General features: G+C 38.5%; 1 protein-coding gene across 4 annotated transcripts in view; it reads right to left on the minus strand.

Annotated features, from left to right (window-relative positions):
- The window catches only part of ARHGEF7 (Rho guanine nucleotide exchange factor 7), a 128,902-nt gene that overhangs the window by 9,380 nt on the left and 93,916 nt on the right, over positions 1-25,606 (minus strand). For 3 of the 4 annotated variants that reach the window (XM_054162861.1, XM_054162864.1, XM_054162863.1), the window contains 10 exons: positions 21,728-21,866; positions 20,781-20,840; positions 19,441-19,587; positions 16,977-17,063; positions 13,445-13,523; positions 11,974-12,113; positions 10,943-11,167; positions 8,895-8,988; positions 7,559-7,648; positions 4,175-4,351 (listed from right to left, as the gene is read on the minus strand). In XM_054162861.1, coding sequence (XP_054018836.1) covers positions 4,175-4,351; positions 7,559-7,648; positions 8,895-8,988; positions 10,943-11,167; positions 11,974-12,113; positions 13,445-13,523; positions 16,977-17,063; positions 19,441-19,587; positions 20,781-20,840; positions 21,728-21,866 — 1,238 coding nt within the window. The remainder of the gene's footprint in view (positions 1-4,174; positions 4,352-7,558; positions 7,649-8,894; positions 8,989-10,942; positions 11,168-11,973; positions 12,114-13,444; positions 13,524-16,976; positions 17,064-19,440; positions 19,588-20,780; positions 20,841-21,727; positions 21,867-25,606) is intronic. The other variant, XM_054162862.1, reaches the window with a different exon arrangement.

Consider the following 25,606-nt stretch of genomic DNA (forward strand, 5'->3'; position numbering starts at 1 on the left):
TGCCAAGTTAACCTTCTCTTTCTCAATGTATCTTTAATGAGGTCTTTATATGATGAATCCAAACCCCTGTGCTCCCAGACTCTGCACTGTAAGAAATAAAATCCTTCATGCTATGGATCTGCCAAAGTCAAAAGGGAGGCCTTTAATACCTTTGTGCAGATAATGAATCAGAATCCAAACATCAAACAAATTCACTGCATAAAACATGTCATTGTTTGCAAGTTCTTGGGAAAATTTTAAAGAGCTGTTAGATTAGCATGGAGTTTTTTGGATTTTTTTAACTAATAGTGGTATACAAACAGTAAAAAACCCCACGACTCAGATGGCAGACCTACACAATTTACAGCAAAATGTTTTGACAAGTAGAATGAAAGTAATTGAAGTGGACTGCAACACATACAACTCCATATATACGCATTAGGCATAAGAACAGAATGAAGAGTTTGAAAGACAGATACAACATCTGAAGAAGTGGGATATTTCTATGACATTTGGAAAGAGCTATCCCAACTAAAACTTCCTACTTTTCACTAACCAATACAAAACCTTCCAATCAGAGGACTACAGGGGGGGCTAAAACTAAAGTTGCTACTATCATAGTGAAAAAAAGTGATGACTGACATCAACACAGAAGTAGGTGATTACTACATTTATTCTGGTGTAAACATTTGACTGTGCATATTAGCTTATGGTTTTATTTTAAAAAAACCACTCAAAATATGAGCATCTTTTAAGTAGAAACACTAAAAGACAGATTGTTTTTTATTAAAAACAAAAATATTGTGATATTGTATCTTGAAAATGCATACGGTTATAGAAAAGAGTATCATAAAATTTCCTTCTGGTAACGGACCTGGAGAAGTAGGTTTTAGATTGTCACAATAATTCAGCTTGTGCATTTATCTGAGAATACACCAATCCAAAAAAAATGAAACAAAAAAAGTTAAAATCAGTTAAAGGGATAGGGAGGCAACAGAAGAACTCTGTATAGATAACAGTATCTCTGCATAAGAGTTTTTCTTGATGCCTTTGGGTTTTGTGCTTTTGTCTTGGTTTCATTTTGGTCTGTTTTGGGGGAGCGTTTTGTTTCGTTTGTTGGTTGCTTTTTATTGTTTTAGGTTGTTTTTTGTGTTTGGTTGTTTTTTTTTAAGATACAGAAGGATACATATTCCACGTGACATGGAATTTCCTGTAGTTGTCTACTACATTAAACAAGGATTACACATGTATGCCAAAAAAGCTCTTTCACTTCATTTGATTCCTCCAGGAAGAAAGGAGAGAGGAGAAAGGAGGCATGGGGAGAAGAGAAACTTAAGTGTTAAGTTATGCTGTCCTTTCCCCCTGTGCAATAATTAAATATTGAAGTCACAGTCTAGCAAATGCAAAATTTATTTCAACTGTACATAACAGATGTCCTTTTCATATAAAACAAAACACTTAGTTGGTATATGCAACCACAAACAATATGCATACTGTACAGTACAATGCAACATTCAGATATACATCCATTTTGTATTTTTAAAAGGCAGTCACCTGAAGATGGCTTCTCCCATTCACAAATGAAGTGCACAATATATTATTTTCCCTATGTTTTTGCCACTATATACACATTAGTGTGTTTTGGCAAGGTTATGCAAAACACCTAATTAATACTGGTTGGTTTCAATTGATGGCAAATATTAATTCATGGAAACACTGCATAAGCCATGTGAAGAAGGGCTGGCAATGGCTTGAACCTACCTTCTAGTTCAGATTCTCCATCCTTCCAGTGTATTTGCAACTGTACACACATAATTTACAGAATTGCATAAACATAAGGTACTATCATTACCATGACTAGAAGTTCCACAAAAATAGAAACACTGAACCTTTGGACTGAATACCACCATTTCCACATTTGCCATGTTTTGTTTTGTTTTAAAAAGCACTTTGCATTAATACCCATGGTTATTTTGCAATATTTTACAGCCTGGTACACTGAAGACAAAATGATTTAAAATGTGTGGCGATGTTCATATGAGGATACAAAATATAAGGTATTCTAATAATTATAATAATTACTTAAATGCTACAATAATTAATGGTGGTAAACTGTCAAAGCTTTGGTGCATAGAAAGTCAATAAAATCTTCAGGTCTGGATAACAAAACATTCTGTGTGATAAGGGAAGTTCAAGTGCAACAACCATATTACAAACTCGTATTTACACTATATAACATGGAACAGACATAAAAGAATTATTGTTTATCCAATGCAGGAAACATTATTCAACTAGAACACCACAGCTTAAGAAACAGAGTTAAAAAAACCCAAAACAGTCCATACTTTCTATATATGTTAAAAAAACAAAACACACCCAGAAACTGACTGAAAGGAAGAGGGGAGTGAAGTGGGTTACAAATGTGCTGTGGAATGGTATGGAGCACACATCTGATTTTTCTATGAACACCCCTCCACTTTGCAAAGAGTTTCAACATACAGAAGCTCCTGACCATTACGTTAGTACATCTAGTCATAAAGTGTACCCCTGAACACTCTCCTCTTTAAGCCCTGCTGTTTTTTGTTAGTCGTATTTCTGAATGGCAACAACGGTGAGCGATGATAAAGCAGGTGATCAAACAAGACTGAATGCAAATCTGCAGAAATGAACTGATTTGGAATAATTCCTCCATGCTGACCACCTTCCGGAATCATGCACATCTAGCAATTACTAACTTTCTGATCATGTAACCTGCAGAAAGGTATTGATTATGTTTTAAACAGCGTGATCAAGTTCCTAGGCATCAGTTAATTGCACCATGATCCTTCTGAATTTGTTCATAGATTAATACCTGAACAATGGATAACATGCTTACTTGAAAAGAGGTAAGGGAATTGCATTTGGGGATCCTGGTGAAAATTAGAACTGTTTCTGTGCTTTCATGCTTTTCTCTAATGCTAATGAACATTTTGAATACATGTCATTTCTGTTTTGATGCCAATTACTTCATCCACAAGACAGAACACACACACTTCACCCCAGCAGTGCCACAGGTGCAGGTTCAAGACCTTCAGCTGTGCACAGCATGTCAGAGTTCTCTGAAAAGCCAACAACTGTAAGCGAAGAGCTGCTGCTGCAAACAAACCTGCTCGTGAAAACTTACAAGACAATAAAATCTGTCACAGGCATGCTTCAAACAGTGTAAACTCAAAAGTCAAGCATTATTCAGAACTTCAAACAAGCCAATGTGATGGCAAGTGTACCTAGAGTTTCAGATGCTGGACACTTGAGCCTCCATCATGGGGACCATTTCCATCTTATCTTTTCAAGAAGAATGGCCAATTGGGAGTTGACAGAGCTGCATTTTAACAGGCAAGTAAAAATCTAGACCCTGCTTTCTGTCACACTACTGCATACAGTGAAGAGACTGTGTGACCAGAGGTAACAAGAGATTACCAAAGCACTGCACATAATGAGCATGGACTGCCAGGTTTTCATGACAACTGCTAGACTGGGGTAGGGGGAGAGCAGTGTGGTCCTTCATATAAACATTTAAGCAATGAGGAAAAGACAGCAGCAGTATAAAACTGGAATTCTTCATGGACTAGCAAATGCTCTTCCAAATGAATGAGCCAGATACATGAGTATCTGAATGGTTTCTCAGCTCATGTACTGCTTATTTAACACTGCATTTTTCTTACTCTACCAGCTGTGTATTTTGTTAGTAGTATGTAGAAAATCCAACCATAACTGCTAAAGTATTTCCATATTGCTGGCGCTCAGCTCACAAACCAGTAAGGTTTCAGTATAAAATACAAAAATGTGCAGTATCCAAAATGAAAAAAAGGAGCTGTTGCTACATTGACCAAGTCAAAAGAAAAAATTAAAAATACCATTCAGAGCTACACATTAACATTTGCCAGTTTAAAAAAAAAAGAACTATCATCCTTAAGAGGATAAACACTTTTTAGAATTACTTGTTTGTATGTGTATTGAAATGGCAATAAAGCCTTCCACCAGGTCTAACTGAAGTTTCAGAAGCTCCCTCAGAAGTTGTTAAAATATCACATTAAAGAGACAAGGAACAGCAAGAAAACATCTAAGAAAAGCAGGCTGTGATACAACAAGCATTTGTTAAGAAAAAGCTCAGAAGTGCATTAGTTCTGGTGAGAGATATATGAGCAACAGCTCTTACGAGATGTAGACCCCATTCTGTAACTATGGGCTGTCCATATACTGTCATAGTCAGAGTCTTCTGAGAGGTCTGAAGGCTCCAAACGAGAAAGACTACTGCGACGACCCAAGGAGTCTAGACTTGATTGGTCATCATCAGCCAAGACGTGATTATGCATCAGGTCAGTGCCTTGCCATGCTAAGGATGTACAGGTGAAATGAAATGGTAGATGAGGATAGGCAGAGGTGGGATGAGGAGGAGAACGTAAGGAATAGCCACAACCAAACACATGAAATAAAAGCAAAAAGGTGATGGGAAGAGAAGGAAAAGAGAAAATATTGTTAAAAAGGCACCAAAGTTTTTTTTTTTTCTTTCTTTCTTTTTTTCTTTTTTGTTTTCCCTCCTTTTTTTTTTTTTTTTTTCCAATTTGTTTGGGGTTTAGGTACAAATTACACTCAGCACATAATAACGTTCAAACTGTTACAATACCATTCTAAATTTTTTTTAAAGCATCTAAACAGCCCCAGTTTAGAATTTTGAATAACCAAAATCTTGTTTGAAAGTTGTGGGATTTTTTTTTGTGGTTGGTTTGTGGTTTGTTTTTAAGAGGGAGTTAGGTTCCTTTGAAGTACAGTCAGTGCTGGTCTGAGAGGATTTGACAGGGGACAGAGCATTAAACACAATAAGCCAGCACAACCCAGCACTGATGCGAAAAGCAATAGCCCCTTCCCCATCACAAAACTGTACCTCCATCCTTTCCCTCCCTTGCAATGACACAGTCATTTGTACAGCTGCTTGGTGAGCCAGGTCAGGGAACAGTTTCAGATGAAAACTAACCCTACAAATTTCTTTTTCAGGCAAGCCATTTCCCCACCAGCTCACAACAGCCACAGAAGTGCTTGTGTCACCACTGTATAGAGGAAAATGCAGGGGGAAAAGCGAAAGGTTCTCATGCAGAGCAGAGCTGTTGATCTTCTAAATCAGCAGCAACACCTTGCAGCCACTCAAGGGGACTGTGAAACTACAGCTTTTTTGGTGCCTGTAACTCTTTGTTTAATCATGTAGTAAATTAACTCACGCAAAAAACAGGGCCGAGAGGCTAACAGCAACACAGCCTTGTCCATTTCAACTCCTCACATAACTCTTCTCACATGCCTCTCAGTGCTCTCTCATGCTTCTCAGTCTATCCTCCCAATTAAATTAGGGTAATCAAACAGTTAAGGAGTTGGTTTTGGTAAAAGCCTGGCAATATACAAGACTGAAACCACTGAGGTAGCCATGCCATGGGCCACCATACACAGGATATTGAAAATACTAAAATCTTTTGGAGCCAAAATGCAAAATAAACTCAATATATAAAAAGCAGGAGAAAGTGAAAGTCTGTTCTTTTATTTGTATCTGTCTGCCCAAATTAAACCTCACATCTTTCCCACCCGAAGAACTGCAAAGTTGCTCTGCTACATCTAGTACCACTCCCCACCAGTCTGCAATGGTGCCACAGCTTTGATGAACTGATGTTGCCAAAAGCAGGACCCCTTGGGCTTTGTATGAAGGTGCAGGTAGAATTGCAAAGTGAGTGCTGTGAGGGACAGCCAGAGTATTAAGAGGTAAGAAAGGAGTATGTAAAAAGGGCACACTTCACAGACAACGGCCAGCACTTCCATTCTGTTGTTCTACACTGACTACTGTTCCCATAGAAGCAATTCCAACATGATTTTTTTTTCCATTTCCAATTCAAGTCTACAAATGGATCTTCTGAAACCTAAAGTCTTTGATAGCACTATTTCAAAACAAAGCAGCTGTGTGCTTAATCAATTAAAAATTTGCTTCTTGCTGCAATTAAGAGCACATAAAAGCTGCTGACTTCTGATGTATGCAATGATACCCATAGCACTATGTATATCTCTTTAATATACATAGAAAGAAAAATAGGCAAAAAAGCAAAAAAAATATAATCTTTTTATCTGCATACACACACACACAACTGTGCAAGTGCAAATGTTTCTCCAAACATTTCTTGTCACATTATCCTTGGAAATAATCAATAGGTCACAATCAGGACATTCAAATAGCAACCATCTCAATTTTTTTTTTTTTTTTTGGAACAACAGTATATTTTCATGATTTTGACTACATTAATTCCTTTTTACCAAATTAAATACTCTACTGTAATTAATGACTGTAGGGCTACAAAAGAGATTATACAAAATTATGTCACAGCAGCTAATTTTATCACCTTGGAGACCTATAGCTCATCAAGACAGAAAATTTAAAATGAAAGGATCTGCTGTTATTTCTGCAGTCTAAATACAAGTGCCATGTTCTCATTTTTAATTACATATGGACACAAAGTAGCTGGATTTTTTTCAAGATGGTAAGAGAACATCTATTAGGAAAATGCATGAATTCAGTCAGCATTCACATTTTGAGACTTCCACTGTCAGTACAAGGTGCTTTTTGCTCATGAGCAAAATGGGCACAGAGCACTGTGGGTAGCAGTAATAGCGATTAACCCTGCAAATCTGAACACCTTTAGTGGACAAGACAAGTTATGAAGTCCACTCTTGCAGTTCCTGGAAACAGAATGAGTCAAGTATTTCAGGATCATTATACTGTGTTCCAAGAATCCCTGAATTAACAGCGCAAAACGGAACACACGCAACAGCATTTTCTCCTTCCTTGTGTAAATGAAACATGCTGGTGGACTCCCCTGTTCTGCACAGCGTTTTACTTACAACACAGAGGAACTCCACATGGCAACCTTGATTTGGATTAAATGAAGTAGGACCCCAGAGGCACGTTACAGGTTTTCAATAAGCTAGATATTGATCTGAGGAACTAAAAAGGGCTTTAAGCAACACATAGATCTGAGAACAACTTTTCCTGAAATGGGATTAAAATTTGTAATTAATACTAAAAACATCTAGTGGCAATAAAAGAAAAGGGTTTTTTATAGGTGTAGGTTACTTTTCTACAGTGGAAATCTTTGTTGAACAGAACAAGACAAAAATACAACCTTCCAAAACTGACTTCTTCATTCTCCCTCTTTACTTACCAGCTTCTTGAGATTTATCAAAAGCCATGCTGGTTAACTGTCACATTAAATTCAGACATCTCTCATTAATTGCTGAAAGGCTTTTTGCAATTTTAAACCATGACAATTAATCAACCCTTTTTTTCCAAGGTTTTTTTCCTCCCCCCTTAAGGACTGGACGAACTGTAGCCTCTAAGCACAATCATTGGCATCCAATACTTAAACATTCAGCACTGATATTAAGCCAGAAACAAGTTGTTATTTCTTCTAGGTCCAGCTTGCTACTTGCCAGGGCCTGAGAACATACACCTCTCTCTCACAAACTACCTAATTTGTGTCTTACTTCACCATTGCAGTACTTTCTAACTTACTTGAATTTAGTGTTTGACGTGTTTTGGCACTTGTGCAATATGCTTCAATGACTTTAAGAATTTGAGCATCTTCTTCTAAAGCAGCTGTACCTAGAATCAAAGGGGGGGAAAAGAATTTTAAACATGGTTACATTTCTTAATACAGAAGAGCCATTGTAAATCACTACACTTCAGCTGAATATAAAGTTCACCATAACCAATCCTCTAAAATACTTTTTAAATAAATAAAAAAATCAGAGTTCAAAGTGGGACTGTTAAATGTCCAAAGGTAACTGTATAAAAAGGTAATATACTACTTTCAAAGGCTTGGAAAAAACACAAGTGGCTACCTGCGGGAGAGCAGAAAGTATCTATAGAAGGTTTCAGGACAAGAAAGAACAACAGGCCACTGATAATGTAAGAATGGCCTGATGATAAAGAGGAGCTGACTGCAGGAAACAACCTGAAGTGTGAGACAGAAGGATGCTTGCCTCCATGCAAGAACAGCTCAACCTGATATGGGATGAAGATAACAATGGACAGCTGCATATCAAAGAAGACAACTCAATCAGCAACAGGGGTGCAAAAGTGTCAGGCAGTTGCTAAGCCTGCTCAATTTTTCCTATATAAACTGCTTGTTCTGTACCAATAAAGGATTCCTGCTTTACCTTCATGGGAGTCTGTGCATGCATTCTGACAGCTACCCCACTCAAAAGCACAGTTTCTACCTTAAAAAGCCCATGAGCAAAGGACAAATACAGAATCGAAAGCTGAAGGATTTGACTACAACTTAAGTACTCCATATTTGATTGATACAAGTAAATGGATTGTTCATTCACACAAGTTTCTGAAGAATAATTAGTGTGACACTGACAACTAAGTGAGACTTGCTCGCTAACATTAATGCTCTTTGAAAGAGCAGCAATACCCAGCTTTCCAATGCCCACCTCAGCACAAGCTCCTACCAGGATCAATTTTAAGAACATAGCTACTAAGTGCTCTACAACAGTAGGATGGTATCTTTGAATTGTTGTTCACAGCATTAAAAGAAAGGTTTACTTTACATGGCTCAATAGTCAGCCTCACTCTCCTCTGTAGCAAACAGACAGAAATAGACACCTGACAATCATACAGCCACTGCAGTCAATACTAAAGCTCCAGAAAGCAAAGAATGTCCTTGTGACAAACACCAAAGATGAATAAACCAAACCATTCTCTGGAGAAACCTACTCCCTTCTTCCCTGACAGGAGAGAGGAAACAAGGTAATTTGCTTACACTGCACATCTAAATTCCACAAAATTTAAGTTCATGTTAATTCCAGCCTTTGTATTATGCAGACAGTTGTTCAGATCTTACTTTTTCTCAGTGCAAACTCTTCATCTGATGGTTTCCGTTCTGGCTTGCGTTTAGGAAGCAGCTTTTTCATGGTTTTAGGGCTTTTACTAAGATCCTGTGTAGGGAAAATAAAACAGGGAGTTGAGCTCTATGATATTTCAAATAGTTTCACTTCTAAGATGCATAAAGCAGTTGGTAACTGAAATCCTCTAAGAGCACCAAAATTCGGTTTAACACGATTTTTTGGCATATTTCATTGGTCTGAACTGGCTGATTTCCTCTTCACCCTTCCTCCAACTACACACAAAGTCTGGTATTTCACGTGTTCTATTAACAAAGATATACAGAAGAACTGCTGCAAAAGCATGCTAGTGTTTGGGAGCTAGAGCAAAGGGAAGAGACAGGCATACACTGGCACAGGGTTTTTTCCTTTAACTTTTGAAGGGACAACCCATTCCATTTGTCTGTTTAGAAGCAGGTAAAAAAAAAAACATGTAACAAGGAAGCTTGGCAGGTAGTATACTCCTTAAAGCCAGAATCTGTGAAGGTTGAGGTCTATCCTAACAAAGCTCTACAACAAGTACAGCAACAAATACAGCATTTCTGCTCAAAACATGGACATGCTGATTTACAGGAGCAATGCTATGTTACAGGAACAAAAGGAATATACTTGTCTACCCCTTACCTTAAGGATATAAGACATCCTCTATAAAAATGCAGAACAAGAAAGTAAAAAGGTGAATGAGCAGGACAGACCAAAAGAAGATGAAGATAGGTTTTGAGTATCATTGTATGTCAAACACTAATGACTGAAATTTTAACACACTGGAGAATTTAGTGCCCTACATATGAAAGGACATTAAACTCAAATTACAAAATGGGCATAAAAAACAGCCAATCAGAAGAACTTCTTGTAGCAGCTAAGCCCAAACGCTAACCTTCCAGTTACAGACCACCTATTCTTTCCCCATTTAGAGAGCTTACAAAAGAAAAATAAAACCCATCAGAAATACAGAGCCACCATAAAACCCCTATGTCCAAGCCACATCGGAGCTCAGTGTTTAGGGTACAGTTTCTAAGAAACTGTTAAGTTTTATGTCTGTAAAATATGATTTTTCTGTCAGATCTCACAGTTGCAGAACAAAATCTTAGGTGCAATTGCCTGAGACTTTCTGGGCCCTATTGCTTCACACTAAATTAGCACAAGACAACATGACAGAGATACTGAAATAAGAGGTATCACCAAGCCAGAGAACATCCGATATTCTCTTCCTTACATACAGACTTTTAACGTAAATCTAACATGTTTTCACCAATAAGGAAGTGATGCAAAATGCAGTGGCAAGACTACATTAAATCTGTTGTCACTATCTTTTTGTGGTTAAAGCCACCATGTTTTATTATTCTTGGAACAGATCCTGTTTCATACCATATGTTTATTATACAAAAGTACACCAGCATTTTAAAATCTAAGCTCTTTTTCCCCCCCTAACATTAGTTACCATATTGAGTTAAAAAAACAATACATATATTTTAACAGTTACCATCCTTTTTAAAATATGCTACTGCTACTTAGTAACAGTGGTAAACACTGAAGGACTGAGAGTCAATCATATCACCACAGCTGTTCAGAATGAATTTGTACTGCACTCTGAAGCACCACAGGACCCCTTGTCCTAGATCTTTGCAGTGCACTTGGAAAATAACTTACTTTGCAGTAAGCCAGTTGATCCACATAAACTGCCTTTTTTTGTTTTGTTAGAAAAAGTGAAAAATATTCTTATTTAACTGGATAAAGACTGGACATAAGCTAAGGAGGTGGGGAAAGCCTCTCCTAAGAAGTCGCAGTGTCTTCTGAGTTGCAAGACTAGATCTCTGAAGTAAACAGCATTCACTAGTCACCTGCCATTGACTCAGCACTGGCTGTTAAACTGTCTTTATATAAAAACATGCACAAAATGGTAAAATGGTGGTGTGTTTAAAACAACAAAAACACAACAAAAATCACAGTTACTCTTCCTATTGCAGGCCTGATGACAGAATTGCATTTCTTCGCTGCTGCATCTCACCTCTTTATAACAAAGAGCAGCTGAAGGCCGTAATGGAGGTGCAGGCCGCAAGCAGCTCAGACTCCAAGGCTTGGGTGTTTTCGGAGGTTCCAGAGGTCCCCAGTTTATAGTGGTATGTGGTGTCCCATGATGTGATGGATGAGGGAGAGTGTGGTATGCAGGAGTCAGTGGTATTGGTTTGCTGTCTGAATGCTTGCTGGAGGGTGTTACTGGATGGGAAGGAAGCTGTCAAAGAAACAAAGGTGATAGGAAAGGAAAGAAAGCATGTTACCACACTAAACACAAACTATCATCAAGCACTGGTGAAATCTCAGTTGCTATCTACTGCTTCCCCATCCCTGGAGACATTCAAGACCAGACTCCATGTGGCCCTAGATAGCCTGATCAAGTTGGAGGTGTTCCGGTTCACTACAGGGAGCTTAGAAAAGATGACTTTTGAGGGTCCCTTCCAAGCCAATGTACTCTGAGTCTATGAATCTGTGAATTACAGATGGCCTTCAAAACTTTTTTACACTAAAATATTATTTGGAAAAGCAAAGCTTAAAAGACATTTTTATTGTATACCACAAACAGAGCACACAGAAGAAAGAACAGCTATGGGCAGCCCTGCTCCCACTTCTCTCACTACTAAGAACAGAACCAAATTTAGACCCATCCATATCCAGCATCTCAAATGCAGAGCCCAGTACTTAAAGACACTGTTTCTTCACAGCCTGTCAAGTAAATCACCAATTAAAACCTACTCTTCTAGTGATACTTAAAAGATTGTGATGTATTACATAGTCAAACTAGAAAAAACTAACAATAACAAATTTTCTTTCACCTTGTTAAAACTATTGCACCAAGATCTAAACATGTTATTCTTTGTTCACAAAATTAAAAACAGAAATATCTTCTGACCCATTAAACTGCAGCTATAACATTCAGTTAGTAACGGCTAAGAAATGCTTCATATGGGGGTATACTTGTCAGATAACCTAGTTCTGCATACACTGCTCATTCACTTCTATCCAGAAGCAAGAACTTTGTACCGTGTGAGATGGCACAGAGTGTGGTTTAATGGTGGGATTCCCAACAGTTGTGACTTTGGTTTGCTTCTGCAAGTGATCCACCCATTCATGCAAATCTTGTTGGTTGTTACAAGACACTAGTATCCTTTCAATCATATTTCCTAGGTGACAGAAAACAGAAGATGTAGGAAATTGCAGAAGTACAACTTAGTCCATCTGACATGATTATGAAAATACTTATTTCCTAAAACACGATACCCACTAAGTACTAAGCAAAAATTTTCATCTGTGTTTTCCATGTAACAGCAGACTGTCACATTTGCTTCATGATTTTTTTTCTTGTGCCAAGCAGAGGTGTTGTACTTTTTCCCCCACCTCTAACAGTTAAACACAACCTTTAATGACAAGGAATAGATGTTGGAGACAAGTTCATCTAGTAGCCTTATGCTTCTCCATCTACCACAGAAAGGTCAGCATATAGATTAAATGTCATTCTTGAGACTGTATAGTACATTAGGGAAGAAGTTATACAAAACAGTTCATTAAGCTCCTCTCAGAAAAAGGCATAAAGTTGGTCTGAATCTAATATTAAGACTGAGGCAAAAGCCACGTGGGAAAGGAATGTTAGCCAAAGATTAAATTTTGTAGTTAACACCATTTTAACCCAGCATATTCCACATCTGAGGTCAGCTTCACAGCTATTATCTAAGAACAGCTCACATAGCACTACTGTGTGATACTGCCTGCCACTTGAGAGCGTCAAAATTACTTGAATCAATTCTGCCTTCAAGCAGGTTGCATTCAAGAAATGAATGAAGGTACGAAGTTCCACTGCGTGGGCCCTGCTCCCACGGTCTTTCAAACTGCCTGAGGATACAAGGTATATGCCAAAACAAGTAGCTTGGACAGAAATTATCCAAGGTAAGCACGATGGGAAGCATCACAAGCATTAGAGATGCTAAAGTTGTCTCAGTAAAGCAGTGGACCATTTCTAGATGGAAGCTCTTGATTAAAGCTCTTGCACAGTCCCTGGAATTCCATTTCTTCCAGTGAGTAGCATACTTCCAACTGTTTCATTATAAAGCACCTTCTCCAAAGCTACCCTCTCCATTAACTAAAATACAGAAATTAAGAGATTAAGCACATGCAAAGACTATTTAACTGCTTAAGACAAGCAGCCAAAAGCAGCTTTCAAGAGAGGCACTGGGTAGCTGCCCTACAAAACCTGGATATCACAGGATGGTTGAGACTGGATGGGAATGCTGTAGGTCACCTACCTCCATGCTCAAGCAGACACACCTACAGTTAGCTGCCCAGGACTCTGGCCGAAGAACTTTTGAGTATCCCCCCCCCCAGGACTGAGACTTCTCCAAGGAACCTACGGCAGTGCTAGATCACCCTCACAATGAAAAGGCTTTTCGCTCTGTCCAGACAGAACATTTGACACAGGATATTCTTGAGTAAATAGTAAATAAAAAATTATAATGAATACCTGATATTTCAAATGCATTTTTATAGTTTTCACTGTCTTCCAGCTTTGTGATAGTCATTCCTGTCATGGGCAGTTTTCCCTGAAAACAAACCAGAAACACTCAGATTAAATCCAAACAAAAACAGGACCAAGAATGTATCAACTTCAAGCTCTGATCAAAGACAAACACAGTAAACTGTCAAACGCACAGGCTGATGGGTCTAAAAACAGACAAACATTTTGCAATGGAAGTTTGTAATATATCCAACTTCAGAAAACTACACCTGTGGCCTCGATGAGCCTATTTTACAGCTACACAGGCTATGAAAGCCATGGAAATGTAATAGTAGTACAAGATGATTTGGAAAGGAAGATGTCACTAAAATGCCTTATTTACTGAAGATTTTTGTCTCTAATAACAGTACTACTAAATTCACTGGCAGAAATATTTGGGGAAACAATCCAAAAGCATTTAAAACACCTTTAATTTTTTTAAGTGCAAAAGAAACATTATTTTACAAGAAAACCTCTCATTTGAAACCCAGTCAAGCTAGGGGGAAAAAAAACCCGTCAGTTCACGGTAACTTTTTGACCCTTTAGAAGCACAGAAGAATGAAGACAACTGAATATTGTCAAGATGAAAAGACTTCACCAAAAATGCAACTTTCATTTAAGTTCTTTAAGACAGATCCTGTATTCTGCACAGAAACACTATTCAGCACATGCTGGCAAAAGCACAAATACTATGTAGTGTGGAATTTTGGCTCCAACAGAGGGAAAAACCCATGAACTTCAAGTTTTTGGTTTTTTTTTTTCCCCCCTTGTTCTTTCCTAATGACTGCAGAATGGACAAAGGTTTCTTAGACATTTCAAAACTAAAAATCACTTCATATTCTGTATGCACAGAGCATGCACAATCCCAAAATGCCAAAGAGAAAAGAAGAATTTTATTGCAATAGCTTCCTCACTGATGGAAGCATGGACATTGTGCACTACAATACAGCCTAATGTTTTCTCTTCTGTTTTGCCACATTTGATGGTTCACAAATAACATAGTATACAACAAGGAAAGAGAGATGGAAGAAGGGCTGACATAGATGGAAAGGCAGGAATACAGAAGGAATACAATAAGCAAAGATTGGTGACAGAACAAAAAATCACCTGAACCACATAAAGAATAAAAGTACAAAGTCAGCAAAACAGAGAGAAAATGGAACTGAACTTGTAAATAATATATACTCCCCTTCTTTCAACAAACAATTGTGAAGCCTTCCTATAAAGTACAGTCTATGATCCTTGTGACTTCATATTATCATTCTCCTCATGAGCCTATGTGGCACATACCAGCACTACCAATCACAAAATCTGAAGCCTGCTGATAATTGAATATCCAGAAATACGGAGACACTGTAATGTAGCATACTGCCTCCAGGGACCTGCATCATCTTCTGTCCTTACCTATCCCAGTTCTGAGACAACAACCTCAGAATAGAATTCCAGCTGCCCCCCATTACACAACCCAGACATGGCTCTGAGCCACCATCTCAAAACACAAACAGTGATGAAATAATTCTGCCTTGCTGTGAATGTGCCTCTCTGTGTTGGGACATGAGAGGCTGAGAGGAAATTAAGAATTTTGCATTTAACAGAGGGTTGCTGGATGGTGAATTCTAAGAAAGGGTTGTAGCTGTACTGAAGAGAAGTTGAAGACAAATGAATAAAAAATTCCTTATTTACTGAACAACGCTGTGCACCCATGGGACAAGGTGGGAAGGAGGAAGAAGAAATACAAGTGACAAAATAGGAGAGCAAAATAAAGCCTAACAAGTTTTATAATTTCATATTGTTCATTAACATACTGAATTTCCAGTCAGTTGCTTGCACATAAACAGTATACAACAATCTACTTCCCTCAGAATTTCTGGATATGCCACCTTGGGAATAGAGAGCTCATTCGCTGGTTTCGGATTTTTTCCCCCCCACACCAATGCTGTGATAAAGCACGGCCGAAAATTAAGAACAGCACAAACCTGACAGAAACTCGATTGTCCACTTGAAGCACCTAATGTAACACTGCCTCAGACAAATCCAGCCACTAACACAGCAAGTAAGATGTGAATCCAAACAAATTTTGGAATTTAATTGCTCTAAGAAAAGGGGTGGGGGGGAAAGGAAATTTGTGACTGGCTGTAGTTATTCACATAGGAATGCTGAATGACCAAGCGTCAGCACTGCCTCACAGCAGGTGAATCACTGCTCAGGAGAAAGGAACAAACTGCTCAAGAGCCTGATTTACAGAGTACTTACAGCAAGGTGAAATCTCTGGCTCCTTTTAGAACTTTGTTGCAGTTTTCCCCTTGCTTTTGGCGTTTTACTGTGATGTCTGGAAATCATACAGCAATACTTGAAGAACGTTTTAGAAGATTTCAGGGTATCACTGGCTGTTCATTTGCTTTAATTTTGCCTCTCAGAGGTATTTGGAACTACACACCCAAATTGCAAGGGCTTCTGCAAAATGTGTCCTAGAGTTGCAGGGAAGCCAACTCAATTGGCACTGATCCTCCTGCACTATAGCAGTGTTGCTCTATTTCTGTAGCAGAGAAACAGGAACAGGAGATTGGACGTGGCACTTGGTGCCATGGTCTAGTCGTGAGGTCTGTCAAGACAGGTTGGACTTGATGATCCTTGGGGTCTCTTCCAACCTTAGTTATACTGTGATAGTTATACTGTGAAGTACTCAGCTAAGAAACATGGTTGAGAGCTCCAAGGCTGCGCCTACCAGCAGAGAATTTGTGAAGTGAAACACCTAGTGCTAAGAACCTGAAAAACACGTCTGATGCATTTTGGGTGGTCTTACATTGGGCTAGCTCTAGTGTGCTCACCGGGACCAAATATCAGTCCGTGTACTTGATCTGTTCCAGCAGCTAGAGCAGATCAGGTGTGGTTTTGGAACATGCCTCCCAGTTCAGCTTCATACAGAAATCTAAGCTATGAGCCTCAAAACAACTTCTATGCTGTGACTCAAAGAGCATTCAACAGGGGAAAAAAAAAAGAGGTTCCTTTCAAAAACGCTCTGCTGATTCAATGATAACACACTAATGTCGCTGCTCCTAAAGAAACAGATGGTAACAGCCTAACTCACACCAAATGAAAGCTTGAGAGTGCTGTGTAATTTTAAGACTTTAGCAGAAGACGACTTAAGCTGTGCGCAACTGTGCTGGTTTTCTACATAAATCTAAAAAGCTACCAATACTGCTTCCTCTTACTACCTACTACTAAGGTGTAAAACAAACCAAAAAACAACATAACAAAAAAACTAAACACACAACAAAACCACTGATACTGGCTAGTAGCAGTCACACCTGCAAAAATCAAGCCCTGGGTTTCTACCTCAGAATGTAATAAAACAGATAAGCAGTTCTTATTTCATTACCTTTTATCTGTACAAATGCAGAATAAGTTTAATAATCCTTCTCAGTTTCCTGTGCAATACCATTTGGAAAAAACACACATCCCAACACATTGATACAGATACGTACATGCATTACTTTACCTGATAAATAAATCCACTCATTCTTGGGCTGGCAGACAACATTAGCAAAATGTTAGGGAAAAGAAGAAGGTACCTTTCGTTCCTCTCCTTATCAAAACAGAAAGAAAAAAGAAAATTAAACAGTAAATACAGTATCTCAAGCCCCCCCCCCCTTTCTGTTTTGTATTATTGAAATGACTAGGCCTGTTACATACACCTCCATAACTACTCCACAAATACTTGCTCCTGACAAAATGGTATCTCCACAGAATTGGATTTTTTTGTTTTAAAAGGCACCAGAATTATTCTGTTTTCTATTTGAGAAGTGCTAGTAACACATACCTAGAATTTTTCCTGGACAATACAGCCTAATATTTTAAAACAGAAATTTTACTGTCTGGGTGAAATATTGGTAATAACTGTTCTGCCAATTTGAGCAAAACCAAAATTAAACATGGGACAATTTTAATGCAGTTTAGATGAATGCTGTTAGGGTAGTGTCAAGAAGTAGTCTCTGAAATTGGAGACATCAGATTTTCTAATTATAGTGGATTATACCTTGAAGTGGAAAAAAGTAATAATGTTTATATTTGCAACAAAAGCATTCACTAGATCATTCTGAGTTTAATTTGCTCGTTTCATTTATGAAGTTGGCCTTTTTGGTTTTGTTTTGGGAGTATTTTTATGGAACAAAGGTTTACTCTTAACCTACCACTACAGACAAGAAGAAAGAGGCATTAAAGTATAACCTTTTAGTTTTAATAACAAAACAAACATATCCTTTGACAAAACCACTGTCTCAATTTCAAGGATCTTTTTGAAACAAGTCCTTATCAAGTTTTGATGTTTCAATCTGATTTTCAATAAACATTTGTAAATTAATGTATAATTTTTGAAAGGACAAAATCAATTGCATTTGCAGAAGTGAAGCTGTTCCATACAATATAGATCTATAAATGTTCTATTAAATCTAAAAAGATGCAATGCTACACAGAAACTTCTCAAAGTCCACACTACTTTTGACATTGTTGATCATGATGAGAGTGAAGTGTGTGGTGGTGTTTTCTTTTAAGACTACAAGATGCGATGTGACTGCAGAAGAGGTCTATGAGATCTAATGAATCTTATTTATTTTAACACCTAACAAAATGTCTGGGAGAAAAAGGTCAGGTGGTGAACTTCTAAATATTCTTACTTAACATCTTTGTTCTAAGGGAGGAAACTGAATGAGGTTACAATTCTAAAGCTCCTGCCATATTCAAAGCTTCACTAATTCCACAGTGGAACGACTTATAGCAAAAAACATGTCAGTAATAAGTGTAACATTTCCTTTCTGGCACTTTTAAGATTTTAGTATTATTTCTTTTGTGTGTTTCGTTTCATCTGTTGTTGTTCTAAAAAAACCAAATTTTAAAAGACTTAAATAAATCAGCCCATACTACAATGTCAGCTTCACTTGTCTCTTTGTATTTTCTTTCTCCAAACTTGTATGCTCTCAAGCTTGCATTTTATAATTCACTACTTGAGAAGTGACCAAACCACCAAGTAAAAAACATTTCCTAAACACCTTACAACAAAAAATTTATAGGATTTCATTATTCAAAATGAGCTGTAATAACTGCTATGCAAAATGATCCTGTAACATAGCTACACATGGAAAATCCTGTTTACCTATGCACTTTTAAAACAGTCCTGCAAAATCACCCTAGAATGCTTGTAACAGAATCACCAAGGTTGGAAGAGACAAAGATCGAGTCCAACCTGTCACCACAGACCTCATGACTAAACCATGGCACCAAGTGCCACATCCAATCCCCTCTTGAACACCTCCAGGGATGATGACTCCACCACCTCCCTGGGCAGCCCATTCCAACGGTGAATGACTCTCTCAGTGAGGAACTTTCTCCTCACCTCCAGCCTAAACTTCCCCTGGTGCAGCTTGAGACTGTGTCCTCTTGTTGTGGTGTTGGTTGCCTGGGAAAAGAGACTAACCCCCTCCTGGCTACAACCACCCTTCAAGGTAGCTGTAGACAGCAATAACATCTCCCCTGAGCCTCCTCTTCTCCAGGCTAAACAATCCCAGCTCCCTCAGCCTCTCCTCACAGGGCTTGTGCTCAAGGCCTCTCAGCAGCCTCGTTGCCCTTCTGTGGACACATTCAAGTGTCTCAATGTCCTTCTTAAACTGAGGGGCCCAGAACTGAATACAGGACTCAAGGTGTGGCCTAACCAGTGCTGCATACAGCACAATGACTTTCCTGCTCCTGCTGGATTCTGTCATGTTTCAGGAAATTTTGCTGAAGAGACCATTCATCTTCAAAGAAGTTGTTTTCAAGTTGTCTAATAAAGGCCTGATAGCAGTACAGAAAAATTTTAATCTACATTAGTAACTCTGAAGTATTCTGTTTATTTCTGCTGCATAATGATTATTATTAATTTCAGTCAAAATGCATAGACCCACCAAGAGTAAAGATGAGAAGGACATTACCTCACTTCCAGCACACTGAATCATGACCTGGGACATATAAATCACATTTCCAAGTGTTTTAATATCCTCTCCCTCCCAACAACGGATAGCTTCTGTCAGGATTTGTAGTTCAAGCTCTTTCCGTTTCCGTACTTCTTGACATTGTGCCTAACAAAATATGGGGGGAAAGACCTTCTCTATCAATGTGGAACAGGTTAATGGTAGAAATACCACCACAGTTGTATTTACTGTTGTGGTTGTGACACAGAAGACAGCATCTAGCTTTAAGCATTTTCATTCAGGTAACTAGCACAAATACGTCTTATGAAACTAGTTCTGCTAACTTCAGTATTATCACTTTTCCTTTCAATACATGAACCTGAATTGCCATTAAAAAAAAAACACAGTCCTTGTCCTGTTTCTCAAGTTTCTCCTTTCTTCATACTTTAATTTTTTGGTACTTCCAACCAAAAATGGCTAAGCTCAGCAGAGCATACAGCTGTCACAAATAAAGATGCCTATACAACAAAGCATAGATTTTTAGTAGAAAGAGCCGTGTCGATTGTGCAAACTGAGCGTGAATCACCTGGTGTTCCAATTTTTATTACATGACTCCAGCATGCTCTACTAGCTGTACTCCCACTCATTTGAATTTTTTCAATAAATTGTTTCCAAGTCTTGTTCATAAAGCACCCAACAGAGTGGGAACATCAAACCTCTTCTGAACACAAGCAACACTAAAATTTCTGCTTTTAAAGATAAAAAGCCAGAAAATACCAGGTTACCACCAGCAGACATTCCTAACAATAAGCACACAACATTAAGCTTGCTGCAGCTGAGGAGCATATTTGATTTTGGTTTTGTCTGGTAGGGTCTTTCTGTAGTTTGTGTTGTTTTTTAAAATGTAGTAATGTGGACAGCTCATCTGTTCAAATTAGACTTCCTGCTCCAATTAATACTGGAAAGTTCCTATCTTCTGAAGCCCACTGGCACTCACACTTCATCCTCTCCCCCTTAACTTCAACACCATTGAAAAAAAACAACACCATTAAAAAAAAACCCGAACACTGTTGCACAGAACCCCTTCTTCTGGAAACTAGTTATGGTAGCACTAGTAGAAAGAGATGGAGCACGAGGAAGAGAGCAGACCAAGAGGTGTAGAATGCTTCACAAGGCTGTCACACAGTCTGTTTGCTTAAATCCCCAGCAAATTACTGTCCTTAGCTCTGACCACAGACAGCATCAAATTCCCAGCTCTCAAAACCTTCTTGTACAAACAAATAACCCTTCACTTTTCTAAAGCAAGAGGGAGGTGAAATTGCAACACATTTAACATATATAAGAGTTTTTATCACACTTACAGAGAGATTTTTGAAGGCAGTCATGGATTTTTGAATATCCGCACGATCTGGATGATAATCCTAAAAAAAAGGCAGAAAACACACAGGAAGCTTTCAGTTCTGGTAGAATTAATGAAAAACATTGGAGGGTAAAGTAACAAATTAGCAATTCCATAAAATAGACTTTGTGGACCAATCTGCTCTCTTTTCACAGTCTTAGAATTGAACACTGGTGGTCTTGCTCATAGTAAAAATGGAGTCACTTATAACATTCCTACTTAGATTTAAAATAGAGATGAGGAAGTTTCACAAGACCTAGTGGATAAGAGATTGAAATCTTAGTAAGAAAGCATTTATTTTAAAGGAGTTTTATTTGGCAAGTTAGCTTTGTGACCAACTACTTTCCTTACAGACTCCCATTTTCCACTGTCATTCACCAACAAACCAAATTGTGCGACAAGACAAAGACCCATATGCTTTCTATTTCTCTCCCTCCTTCACACTCCAAAAATCTATCCTATAAAATACAAAGATGGAAACAATACATCCTCAAACACTTCCCTATATTGGAAAAATCATTTTTTGACAACATTCAGGAAAAGTCAAAGGGGCTATTTTGGTGATATGTTCAACATGCTGAGGTCCTAAGATGAGAAGCAACACTCCTAAAAGATAAAGAAGCCTCAATTAGTATGCAGGAGACACTTTCAATGTCAAGTCAACTAAAGACCCTGCAAGACTGTTGTAGGAGTGCAGATTAGCTTCGCTGGCAAGTTTTACTTTAAATATGTAACTTTTACAGGACTATTTACTGCACCAAGTTTTAAACCATTGCAGCCCATATTTTAGAAGGCTGACAGAAGAATAAGCAAACGTAATTCTGCGTCCCATTGTGTCTGACATGTACCTTTAAAATAATTGTTGTCAAATCATCATTAAGCTGGAACATAAATGCTGATAAGATATACCTCCATGTGCCTTTCAAGTTCTTTGAGTAATGTGGGGTATTTATCCAGACGCATAAAAGGTTTGCTGAGGCCCGTGGTCAGCACAAGGATCCCGGGGCTGTTGGCACCTTTCATCTCCATGAATTCTCCTAGCTCCTCACTGTGTACACAAGATATTTAAACAAATTAAGATCAAATTACCAAGACAAAATGATACTGGATTTTTTGCTTCAAGTCTTTCATCCACATGGAATTCTGCCAATAAAGCAAGAGGCCAAATGAATCAGGAAGTAACTCCAGTATAACTTACATGCTGGGATCAGTTTCTGCATTAAATAAAATACGGGAACAAAAGCATTTGCAGATGTGGGATTCCATGCAGGGAACAACAGACATAGAATCAAACCCTCTATTCTAGGCTCAAGGCAAAGACAGCTTCTAAATGCTATGCCATCTGAGCAAAGATTATGTACTAAAGCCATTTGCACTTCATTCTCTTACTTATCTCTTTATTCTGGTAAAACCTATGACCTTAGAGGTAGTTTACACAGGTAATACATAAGCATAAATCACAGAACCATCACAGAATCGTTTGGGTTGAAAACTACCTTTAAGATCATGAAGTCCAGGTGTAAATCTAGCCCTGCCAAGTCCACCAGTAAACGGTGTCCCTAAGCACCGCATTTACTGTCTTTAAAATGCCTCCAGGGGTGGTGACTCAACTACTTCCCTGGGCAGCTTGTTGCAGTGCTTGACAAATGAGTCAACAGCTTCATATTTAATGAAACATTGGTATTTTAAAGGTGTCAGGAACTAAGACATTTAATTTTTTTTTCCCTCTCTCACTTACATCTCACACACTCAAGGTGTTCCTGCAAAGTAACTAACCATACTAACCAAGAGCCAATGGTAGACCATAGTAAAAATAATTACCAAGCAATTTATTCTCAAATGAGCTAGGGTTTCACTGAGGGTGTATTTACACAACACATTTGTTTTGACAGTAAAGCTACTGTAAGAAATGCATGCTCTCCAAGTAATGGGAAGTACCAATTTCCCTGTTTTTTTCCATATTTGAGTAATTTTCAACAAGTAGTCCAGCCCCTCAACTTTTTATGGTAACCCAGTTAAAAAGCAGCACATCCTGGCAATTTCAGCTCACTCTACTATCAAAGAAACTTAAAACAGTTACACCTAATTACTTACAAAACAGAGGTTTCAGAAGACTATAGTGAAGGACAAGCTTTTCAAGTTTAAATAACCAGGAACAAAATGAGCCCTTTTCATGGGGAGAAGGATGTATGGCAACACCTGGGCTGATTTCCAGGCTTCAGAAAATAGAAGTTGCAGAAGAACACAGGATTCTAAAGACAAAAAAGCTAAATAAAGGAAAATTCAGAAAGCCACCCATTAAAAAGATAACATCATCTTGCATTCAAGCTGTGTCATTCTGATGTCTGCACATGGAGGCGTTCATGTTTTGAGCCCTTATCACAGTAAATTAACTGGTTCCCATAAAAAAAAAAATCCACAACAAAAACACTATTCTCATGTGACAGTCATGTAAATTCTACTCTAAGACAATCTGGAAGTCCTTACCTTCTATTGATTAATAGCATAATGCCCCTGTAAGTCAGAACTTACATTTCTTTTTCTGCTCCCTGCTTCTTGACATTGTCTGATTTTTCAAAAGGAAGCCTTTGTCAGCTACCAGATTCCATTTTTTGAGTGTAAAAATTGTCAAACATTAAAAGGACAAAAAAGAGGCACACTTGTTTGCTATGGCCACATTAACAAAAAGGGAAGGGCAAGTATCTTCAAGACTAAGGCATAGTGTTTCCACACAGAAGTGAAAGCAAATCCTGACTTGCTCAGTTTCTCTACAGAAAAACAAGCCCCATCTGCCATAATACACATGCTCAGTTTCAGTGGGACACTATATAAAAGCATTACATAGACAAAACAGACCTCCCTACCTCACCCCCCAGGAGATACACACACTCCTTCCCACTTCAGAAAAAGCAGCGCTTAGCTTATTAATGTCACTTGTCCAAATAAACAGAGAGCATAACAAGAATATGAACTGTGACTCTCCCATAGCAGTGTAAGTGCTTTGTCTGCCATCCTACCTGGATCTCTCTCTTCCCACCTGTTTAAATTTCATCATTCACAGAAGGTTTCCACACAGTCTTTTCCAATGTTAACTTGTCTTCAGATTCATTAACTGGCATTTACTTAACACTGCCTTGGTTAAATATACTTATATAAATATATAAATTATATTAAAAACTTATATAAAAAAACTTATATAAAACTTTTATTAAAAAAACTTATATAAATATATTTTCAAGGGGAGATTGGACGTGGCACTTGGTGCCATGATCTAGTTGTGAGGTCTGTTGGAACAGGTTGGACTTGGTGATCCTTGGGGTCTCTTCCAACCTTAGTTACTGTGATACTGTGATACCCAGTACCATTTCTGAATGGTCAGATCCAACATAACCTTACACCACCTCTTTTAGAGCACTCTGTCTCGGTCCAGAGAGGGAAAGAGACTCAGTTCTTTTGAATATTCCCATGTTATGAAATTAGAGGCACAAATGAGGCCAAAATATGAACAGCTAGGCTGTTTACTACACAAATAAAGTGGATGGATCAGAAGGGGAGAGAGAGAGAATACGAGAGGGAGAATAGGAATTATATTACCACACCCCACACCCCCCAAGACAGTTTGAGTAAGGCTGCTGCAGCTTTGGAAGGGAGGAGATGTTTGGTCTGTGAAGAAAGGCTACTACAGCTTTGGCATAGAGGAGATGCTGTCCGTGTTGGCTGTGCTGTCCTCTGAGTGGCCTCTTCAGCTCCATGAGTTGCAGCACACAGAACTTAGGACATGGAGGGAGGGTTCCTCTTGGTCTGCTTCTTCCAGGCTACATGGTGATGTCTCTGTCATTTTTTTCTCTCCTGGTATTCTCTCCCTTTTTCTTCAGAGCAGCATTGCCCCGGGCTTTTCCTTCTCTCATGTTTTCCTTCTCAGCGGCATTGTCCAGGTCTTTTCCTTCTCCCAAGCCAGTAGTTACTCAGATCTTTTATACAGTTTTTAGGTATGTATATTCCAGAGAGTATCGATTGCAGTGGCCTCTGCCCATTATTTCCAGGGCAGCTGCAGTCTGCTGAGCAATCTTTATCTATGCACCTTCCAGAGAGTCGTTCCAGTGGTGTCTGCCCAATACACATCAACTATTGCCTGGGCCAGCAGCAAAGGTGATTTTATCTTTGTTGAGTCACATGAAGAGAGACAAGATCTAGTCTCTCACACACTCCATCCTCATTCTATCCAGGCCCAGGCACTCCTCAGTGCATAAACTACAGAGTCCAGAAAGTGGGTGACAGGATTTCCCAACACCTGCTTGGCATTTCAGAGAAGCAAAGAAAAGGGTTGGGCATACTTGCAAATGCCCACAGCTCCACCAGGCAGGCCTTGCTACATCTCTGTCAAACAGTACATAATAAAACCCCCAGGCCTCCTAAAATCATCTCATGATGTGATCAGGTTTCAGCCAAAATTAAAACTCAAAGGCTCCTACAATACCTTTCATGAAAATTTATAATTCAACACATAGACCTGAGTACTTCTCTAGTTTAAATCTATATTTGAGAAGTGAAGCTGATACAGTCTGGACACCTGCAGCCTGAAAACATACTTTGTCTTATGTCTTCTTGGTCACTACCCTTACTCAGAATAAAAATCTCATGAGTTTATGAACATGAGAACCGATTCTACTAGCACTCTAAACAGTACTAAGGACTGAGAGTCATGTTTTGGCTTTACAGTATTACCAGCTTCTTGTTCATTGAGGATTGAGGCTAATTAGCTCAAACATTAAGCTGCAAGGCTATGGT

Source organism: Dryobates pubescens, chromosome 7 (genome assembly GCF_014839835.1).
Source record: "Dryobates pubescens isolate bDryPub1 chromosome 7, bDryPub1.pri, whole genome shotgun sequence".
Classification (NCBI taxonomy): Eukaryota; Metazoa; Chordata; class Aves; order Piciformes; family Picidae; genus Dryobates; species Dryobates pubescens.